General features: G+C 40.9%; 2 protein-coding genes across 2 annotated transcripts; both read left to right on the top strand.

The window, feature by feature from the left end:
- Positions 1-1,016: 1,016 nt before the first annotated feature.
- Positions 1,017-2,104, top strand: LOC141630711 (uncharacterized). The gene is made up of 3 exons (XM_074443479.1): positions 1,017-1,025; positions 1,462-1,686; positions 1,760-2,104. Exons 1-3 carry the CDS (start codon positions 1,017-1,019, stop codon positions 2,102-2,104), a joined length of 579 nt encoding a protein of 192 aa, XP_074299580.1.
- Positions 2,105-3,390: 1,286 nt separating this feature from the next.
- Positions 3,391-3,888, top strand: LOC141630712 (uncharacterized). Its single transcript, XM_074443480.1, has one exon. The coding sequence runs from the start codon at positions 3,391-3,393 to the stop codon at positions 3,886-3,888; it is 498 nt and encodes a 165-aa protein (XP_074299581.1).
- The last annotated feature ends 5,723 nt before the right edge of the window (positions 3,889-9,611 follow it).

Raw genomic sequence — 9,611 nt, forward strand, 5'->3', positions numbered from 1 at the left:
CGTGGTTCAATTGGTCGAGTTTCGTGGGTCGTATCCCCATAAACCCCCTTTCGACAAACCCTAACAACAAACCCCAACAACCACCCAAAACCCGCCTAAAACGCCCCTTTCCCGAGGTCCCTGGTGGTCAACGGTGGGTCCTGGTTAATCCCTGGTGTCCCATGGTCTCGGGTCAGTCAACGGTTGTCTATTTAACGAGTTATATTAGTCTTAAGGTGAATATGTTATGAGACGATTAGAAACTTAGCAGTTCTTCCTTCTCATTTTCTCTTATGTGAATTATTTGTGTTTTATGATGAATAAGGTCTATTGTTGTAGGTTGTCATCTATTTATATAGGTAGCTTAAGGTTATATGGAAACCAATTAGGAATATTATTGTACTATTATTATTGTTTATTATTATTTATTATACAAATACTACTATTATTATTATTATTATTATTATTATTATTATTACTACTATATTACTCGAGCTACACTCTGGACGCGGCCCAATGCACACGACCCGTCAATTAATCCCGACTTATTCATTATTTTATTATATCTTCTCGCCTTACCTATAATTATAAACTGTAAATGTCATAACTAATTATTAAAAATGCTCAACTCTTAATTATAAATACCATTAAAATATGGGGTATTACATTCTTTGACCTGGCCTCCTTCTCCAATGTCAGCTCCTTTGGTATGACCTCCATGACATTCTCCTCAACTACTTGAACTACTTCCTCGTCAACTACCTGATCTTCCTCCTCACCTACCTGATCTTGATTCTTTGTCATGTGCTTCTCGGCTTCTTTCTCGACATATAACACCTCATCATCATCATCACTTCTCATGTCCTCGTTTACCTTCTCCTCTACTTTCTTTATGGCTTCAGAAACCATAACCAACTCTTCTTTAGATGGCTTCTCCCCCTTTCCCACCATTCTCATTATCAGCCTCGCCATTTTCTCTAGCTGCATGCGTACGTAGTACGTAGAAATTACAATGATTTACGTAAAATAAATTAATAATGGTGTCAGTTTTAAATTATGTTGAATAAAATACAACATATATATATATATATATATATATATATATATATATATATATATATATATATATATATATATATATATATATATATATATAATTACCTTCTCGAAGTCATCATCATCCACCTTCTTCGTTTGAGTGTTCCCAAAATATTTGGTGATTCCAACATGTGTCGATACCCCTCTCACACGACTTGGATGCTCTGGTTTGACGACTGCCCTAGCAAGAATGTCATCGCGTCCTTTATGTAATACTACGGTTTTCTATGTCTATGGTTACTCTATCGAGTGGGGCTTACTCTGTCGAGTAAGTAGCTTTTTACGCAAAACAGTAGTCTGCCTGTAGGGTACTCGATCGAGTAAGTTGGGGACTCGTTTGAGAATCTCACTCATGTTGCTGAGATTTCTCTGGGTAAAATTCAGGAATTACTTGTTCAGGATCCTCTTAATCATGAGCTTTGTCAGACTGAAAGGGATTGTGCAAAGGAAGTGGGGGAGCTTAGACAAGCTAGGGACCAATTCCTGAGACAAAAAGCAAAGCTGGATTGGATGAGACTGGGAGATGATAATACAGCATTCTTTCATGCTAGTATTAAGAGTAGAAGAGCAAAGAATAGGGTGTTCCAAGTGAAGGATATGAATGGGCTGGTATGTTCTACCTCTGAGACAGTCCAACATGCGTTTGAGAACTACTATATATCTCTTTTGGGGGACCTCTAAGAATGTAAGACCTATTAATAGAAGAATTGTTCAATCTGGGAATTGTTTGAATGCTGGTCATTGTGAGAGGTTAACCTCTCCTATTACTGGTGAAGAAATCAGAGAGGCTATGTTTTCTATCCCAGGGAACAAAGCTCCTGGCCCTGATGGGTATAGTAGTCAATTCTTTAAGGATAATTGGGACTTGGTTGGAGGGGATATTATTGCTGCTGTCAAGAATTTCTTTTGCTATGGGAAACTTTTGAAGCAATGCAATGCCACTTCTATTACCTTGGTGCCTAAAGTGACTGCTCCTGAAACTGTCCAACAGTTTCAGACCCATTGCATGCTGCAATACTGTGTATAAATGCATATCCAAGGTCCTCTGCAATAGAATTAGTATGGTATTGCCTGACATTATTAGCCCTTCCCAGGGAGCCTTCATAAAAGGGAGGGATATTGTTGGCAATATCTTAATTTGTCAAGACTTAATAAAGCTTTACAAGAGGAAAAGCTGTTCTCCCAGAGCCATGATGAAGATTGACTTGCAAAAAGCCTATGACTCTGTTGAATGGGAGTTTGTGGGTCATATGTTGGAAGCCTTGGGGTTCCCTGAGAAAATTTGTAGGTTGGTGATGCAATGTATCACTACACCCTCTTACTCTTTATCTTTGAATGGGGAGTCTTTTGGGTTTTTCAGAGGTAGAAGGGGACTCAGGCAAGGGGACCCTCTCTCCCCCCTCCTGTTCACTGTGTGCCTTGAGTACTTGAGTAGGGTGCTTATGGTGGTGCAAAAGCATTCCAGGTTCAAATTCCACCCCTCGCCGGAGGGTACAAACTTTTTTCTCACCTTTGCTTTGCGGATGACCTTATTCTCTTTTGCAAAGCTGACAGGGAGTCTGTGGGATTGATGATTAAAGCTTTCCTAATGTTCTCTAAGACTACTGGGCTAGTGATGAATAAAGGTAAGTCTAGTTTGTACTGTAATGGAGTTGACAGTCAGGCTCTCAGGGACTTGGAGAATATCACTGAGATGAAGAGAGGACAAGTACCATTCACTTATCTTGGGGTCACTGTCTCACCAAAAAGGTTATCTGTGATGGACTGTACCAGGCTAGTGGACAATGTTGTGGATAGAATTCGAGGGCTTGGCTCTAGGAAGCTCTCCTATGCTGGGAGGACTGTCTTGATCCAGTCTGTGTTGAGCACCCTTCATAGCTACTGGGCCAGGATTTTTATCCTCCCAAAGACTGTGATATCCAAAATTGAAGCAATTTGTAGATCCTACCTGTGGCATGGCAGTGATTCAAAAGATAGCCCTGCACTTGTTTCATGGGAGAATGCTTGTAAACCCATCAAACAGGGGGGCTTAGGTTTTAAACATCTCCACTGTTGGAATGTTGCAGCTGTAGGGAAATATGTGTGGTGGGTGGCTCAAAAGGCTGACCATTTATGGGTGCGGTGGGTTCACTCAATTTACATCAAAAACTGTAATTGGATGGACTATGAACCTGGTAGTGGCAGCGTTTGGGCTTAGCGTAAAATTTGCAGTCAAGCATATTATGAAACCTCTTCTTCTTTCTTTATCCGGTTTGGAGCGATACACAATCAAAGCGGGGTATCAATGGATTAAACCGGATGGGAATCGGTGCCATGGTACCCTTGGATCTGAATAAGTGGTTGATTCCTAGACAAGCTTTTGTTGTTTGGTTAATTGCTCATCAGAAGCTTCTGACACAGGACAGGCTTATCAGGATGCACATCATCTCTGAAAACAAATGTTTCTTATGTGGTTTGCAGGAGGAAAGTTTGAGTCATCTGTTTCTTGAATGTACTTTTAGCAGGCAGTGTAGTGATATGGTCTCTGCATGGTGCTGCCACAGACTTCCTATGCAGCAGATTATCAGGTGGTGGACTGAGTGGAGACAAGCCTCGGCTTGTAGAAAGAAAATTATTGCCATGATTCTAGCTAGCCTGATGTACCACATCTGGTATAGCAGAAATTGTAGCAGGATCGAGGGATATGTATTTAGACCTCAGGTTATTGCAGGAAAGGTGAAGTGTGATGTTAAAAATCGTTTATCACAATGTAGCATTCGTACTAAAAATGCGAATGTATTAGCTTGGGTAGAGCATATAAGTTGTAATTGAGACTGGTTCAAGCAAGGCTTGAAGTATGGTTGTATGGGACTTTTGATTATATTAATGAGAACTTACATTTTCCCAAAAAAAAAAGTTGGGGACTCGATCGAGTAAGGGTCACTCAATCGAGTAAGTCACTTACTCGATCGAATAAGTGTGGTTTACAGGTTTATTTGGACGGGTTTTGTTAATAACGCAAGATTAATATAAAAGCTTTCGTCATTATTTCTTAAACACTTTTTCAACATTCTTAAACCTTTCAAAGAGATTAGAAGTTACGTTGTTTGCATATCTCGCGTTATTGACAAATCCCAAGGCTAGGTTAGTCGGATCATCTCGTTCTTTACGCTGTTGTGATCATCGTGTCAAGGGTAAGTTCCTCGTATAATTTTTAGGGTAAATTGATAAATTATACCTTGAATAACTCATTTTTTCAAATCTTATACCTAAGATAACTTTTTTTCAAAACTTATACCAAAAATCTTATTTTCTTCCAAACTAAATACCAAATCTCAAAAAATTATATAAATTGACGGTTTTACCCTTATTAATAAAAGTCAATCACCCTTTCTCCACCACATTAAACCTCACATCCACAATAACCATCACCAAAAACCACCTATCCCCCACCGACACCACCACCGAAGCTTGCGCCACCACCCAACTGTCCTACCACCGCTGCTCCATCCTAGCCCCACCACTAACTCGTCGAACATCAAAACCCCCAAAACCCAGAATCTGAAAAAAATGAAAGATCAATAATAAACTCCCCAGATTTTCTCCCTAAATAGAGATTTAAGAAGTATGAGCTAGTAAAAAAGGCTAATAACATAAAAGACTTTTGAAGGGAGGGGACAATATTTGGGAGCTAAAATACATCTCAATCATGAGGTGAAAAACTCAACCAAATCACGAAGACAAATTGTTCCTCAAACACCTAAAACTCTACAAGTAGGCCCTCCCACAATGCTTTGGTTCCAGAAAACAGCAACCCACATTCATTAGACCAATCTTTTATTGAAGTTGATTTACATCTATGAGTTTAGCTTAATGTAATGAATTAAAAATGACGACGTTTTCAACTTCACTGGAAGGAGATAAGACATCGTCGTGTTATATGTTAAAAATGAAAGTAGGAGGTTTCGTCGAAAGGAGGACAGTCGTAGGTAGGCGGCGTAGGCACTGATGGTGGTGGTGGTTTGTGGGGGTGGTTATGATGAATGTTTGGTTAATGGTTTTAATGGAGTGAGGAAAGAGTGGTTAACTTTAATTAGTAAGGGCAAAATAGACATTTTATGTCTTTTTTTAAGATTTGGTATCAATTTTGGATGAAAATAGTATTTTTGGTATAAGTTTTGAAAAAAAGTTATCCTAGGTATAAGATTTAAAAAAATGAGTTATTTAAGGTATAAGTTATCAATTTACCCTAATTTTTATAGCGTTTGGTCGAGTTTCATTAAAACCCTAATTAGGTAATGTTGGGGGTTTTGGGTGTTTTGTGTAGTATTGGTGGTAATTGTATGTGTGTATGTTATAGTAGGAGGATTCGTAGAGGAGAGATTCTGATTAGCTGCTAGTTCATCTGTGGTGATTGCTATTCCAGATAGGGTTTCCCTACTCAGTATTGGTTACATAGTGTTGTTGGTGATTGTTATTGTTGTTGATTAATTATCATGTTGGAATTGGTTTTTGGTAATTGTTGATTGTGTAAGGTGATTGTTGTATATCTGTCTATGATCTTCGGGGTACGTCCCTGGCTGAGTGGAGTCACTTGCGGGAGTGGCTTCACGCCCTTGATTCGCCTTCTGTGGAACCCGCCATAGAAGGGATGTGCACATTAATGAACATGGCTTTATCGCTCGGATGAGATGAGCGGGGCTTAGGTGGGAACGGCTACGGTCCCCCACTGGCGGTGTGGAGTACTTGTTGCGATGGGTACTCTGGCATGACTACACACTTCAGTGTGTAGTCAGGTGTGTGGAGATGAGATGGAGTTGTGGTGACTGAGTTGTGCTGATTGAGTTGTTTGTAGTATTGTTTTATTGCAGCTGTTTGTTTGATGTAATCAGTACTGACCCCGTTTAAATGTTTTTAAAAACTGTGGTGATCCATTCAGGGACGGTGAGCAGTTATTGAGCAGGTATGAGTCGATGCACATGGGATAGCTGGGTTGAGTCATCACGATGCTGTTTTAGAAGTCTTTCGTTGTGTCGAACATTTTTTTATTTTGTTTAGTCGTTTGACAGTTTTGAGAACCTTTGTATTTTCATTTATCAGTTTCGGAGTTGGTTGTACCGCTTTAAAATTTATTATTATTAAAGTACGTTTCGTTATTGTCTATTTGATTATCATTTCCTCGGGTAACTGAGATGGTAGCACTTCCATGCCTTATGTGGTCTTGGTAAGGCACTTGGAGTATGGGGGTGTTACAAAGTGGTATCAGAGCGATGATCTTGAAACCTGTAACTAATGAACCTAATGAACATACGGAGTCAAACTAAAATAAACCTGAGTAGGAGTTGTTAGGAGCTAAGGCAAAGACTTGGGAGACGTCCTAATGTTGCGATCTCGCCCTACAACTTTGAACCGGTCACTCTGGGGTGTGTGTTGGGATCGCTATGTGTTTATCTTTTGTGTTGTAAATCTATCTAGTAAAGTGTTGTGTGAATTGGTGGATGCATGCATGTGGAGGATAAGAGATGTATGGTGAAATATGATGATGATATGAGTATATATGTCGTTCATTGAATAAATGAGTTGCATGATGGCCGATTTATAACGTGGCTTAATAGAAACATGGAAGGGAGGTTATCGTTGCTTATATATATATATATATATATATATATATATATATATATATATATATATATATATATATATATATATATATATATATATATATATATATAGATAGATAGATAGATAGATATCGTATATATGTTTGTTGTTTTACATAAGAGTATAGATGGCTGGAAGCATTGAGTTGAACATGCGGGTAGCATACGACTCAGCATGACTCGATCGAGTGGGGGGCACTCGATCGAGTAGGTCAGAGACTCGATCGAGTGGGATGTTTTTCGTTTCTGGGCAGTAGCCTGTTTTTGGGCACTCGATCGAGCAGGTTTGGGTACTCGATCGAGTGGGGTCAACTCGATCGAGTAAGTAGGTGGCTCGATCGAGTTCGTTTTTGGTTGCTTTCTGGTCAGGTTCTGGATTCGAGGCACTTGATCAAGTAGGTGGGTAACTCGATCGAGTGGCCTCATCTAGATCGAGTGGGTTTTGGAACTCGATCGAGTAGGTGCTGTACAGGTCATTTTCGTGTTTTGAGATAGGGGATGTGTGTGTTCATGTTTACCTTTTCTTATATAGTTTTAAGATGCCGCCAAAGAGAACCGCGTTGTATGCCAGGGCTGAGAACATGAGTGTGGATGAGATTGTTAAGATGCTAGAGCACCAAGATGCTCTGACAAAGGCTTTAATGAAATTTGGGAAAGATAAAGAGGCGGGGGCAGATCATGCCAAGATATGTATACATATATCGAGGTTTAATCCGAAAGAGTACATGGGCACGGGTGCGCCAATTCTGCTGGATAATTGGCATAGAGAGATGGAGAACATACTCAATCTGGCACATTTCCCAGAGGAACTTCGAGTGGAACAGGCTCCGTTCTACTTGAGAGAAGCAGCAAGAGAGTGGTGGGATAAAGTTAGAATGAGTGCTATGGACTTATATGTGAGACTGGAGTTAACTGCTATACCGTGGGATGAGTTTAAGAGGGCTGTGAGGCGAGAGTTTGTGCCGGAGCACGTGCGTAGCAAGCTGAGAGAGGAGTTTGATGATTTTAAGATGACTTCTGACATGACAGTTGTTGAGTACTATCATAAGTTCAACGAGAAATCTAGGTATGCTGAGGATATGGTGCTGAGCAAAGAGAACTTGGCATTGAGGTTTGAGAAGGGGTTAACACCCAAGATCATGGAGAAGTTGCCGGCAGGGGTCCTTACAGATGTCAAGGAGCTATATGAGCATGCCGGGAGAGTTGAGAGGTTGGTAGAGATGACTAAGGAGAAACGAGAGAGAGCTTCTGAGAAGAGGAAGGCTGAGAGTGAGGGTGGTGGTCAGTCTAGTTACAAGAGGGGCGGCTATAACCAGGTGAGAGATTACTCTTCGGGGTCGGGGTTCCGTGGTGGAGCTTCTTATGGGCGTGGTTGTGGTGGTGGTGGTAGCAGTTGGGGTTTGTCTTGCTTTAACTATGGCGGTATGGGCCACAAGAGGCATGAATGTACCAGTGCTGTAAGCGGGATTTTTCAGAGACCATCACAGGGGAGTTTTTCTCAGGGTCCATCTCAGAGTTATGCTAGTAACAGGCCGGCTAGGTCGTAGAATAATCGGGGTGGTCATAGTAACAACAATGGTGGGGCTAACCGCAATGCCGGTAATTCATACCAGAGACAGGCGACGAACAACAACAACAAGGGGTCGGCTGCTAAGCCATCTACTTCAGCTAGTACTGTGCAGGGAGGTGGACAGAAGACCAGTGGTAAACTGTTTATGATGGAAAAGAAAGCAGCTGAGGATGATGCTCACATTATCATGGGTACTTTTCTTGTTAATGGAGTCTTTACCTTTGTTTTGTTTGATTCGGGAGCGTCACAGTCGTTTGTATCATCGAGACATGCTAAGCTTTTGGGTTTGAGTGAGTATGAGTCTGTAAAAGAGGAAGTTTTATACCATCGGGTGAGTCTGCATCTTGTGGGAGGTTGTATAGAGGTGTGTCTATGATAGTTGGGCAGGTTGACCTACCAGTGGACTTATTAAAATTTCCTTTGGATGATTTTGAGATGATAATCGGTATGGACTCGTTGGGTAACTATAAGGCTAAGAAAGAATGTCATTAAAAGAGAGTTTTTTAAGGGGTCCTAAGGGGATTAGTGTGTCTTATCGTGGGTTTGTTGTCAAACCCAAAGTCAAGTTGATTGCAGAAGTGACCTTGAAGTCTTATCTGAAGAAGGGATGTCCGTTGATCTTATGCCATGTAGGAGACCATAGTATGGAGAGTCCGACAATTGAGCAGATACCAGTGGTGGGAGAGTTCCCATATGTTTTTCCAGATAAGATACCGGGTTTGCCACCGAAGAGGGAGATAGATTTCAGTGTTGAGTTGAAACCGGGGACGGGACCAATCTCTAAGGCCCCGTACCATATGGGTCCTAAGGAGTTGGAGGAGCTGAAGAAACAGCTGGGTGATTTAATTGAGAGGGGATACATTAGAACTAGTGTATCACCATGGGGAGCACCAGTCTTGTTTGTGAAGAAGAAAGATGGGACTTTGAGGTTATGCATCGATTATAGAGAGCTGAACAGAGTTATGGTGAAGAACAAGTATCCTTTGCTGAGGATAGATGATTTTTTTGATCAGTTGAATGGTGTTGCGGTCTTTTCTATGATCGATTTGAGGTCGGGTTATCATCAGGTGAAGATTCGGGATGAAGACATACCAAAGACAGTTTTTACATCGAGGTATGGTCACTATGAGTATGTCGTGATGCCGTTTGGGTTGTCTAACGCACCTGCAGTGTTTATGGATTTGATGAACTGGGTCTTCAGTCAGTTTTTGGATCGATTTGTGGTGGTCTTTATCGATGATATCTTAGTCTAATCTAAGACTAAGGAGGAGCATGAGAAGCATTTGAGGATAGTGTTGCAGACTTTGCGAGACAATCAGCTATAT

Source organism: Silene latifolia, chromosome Y (genome assembly GCF_048544455.1).
Source record: "Silene latifolia isolate original U9 population chromosome Y, ASM4854445v1, whole genome shotgun sequence".
Classification (NCBI taxonomy): domain Eukaryota; kingdom Viridiplantae; phylum Streptophyta; class Magnoliopsida; order Caryophyllales; family Caryophyllaceae; genus Silene; species Silene latifolia.

Excerpts from the sequence above, each read along its gene's own strand:
- LOC141630712 (XM_074443480.1), top strand. The coding sequence starts at position 3,391 with ATGGTACCCTTGGATCTGAATAAGTGGTTGATTCCTAGACAAGCTTTT.
- LOC141630711 (XM_074443479.1), top strand. Across the intron at positions 1,687-1,759 it reads TGAAGGATATGAATGGGCTG|AATGTAAGACCTATTAATAG; the intron begins GTATGTTCTACC and ends GGGACCTCTAAG.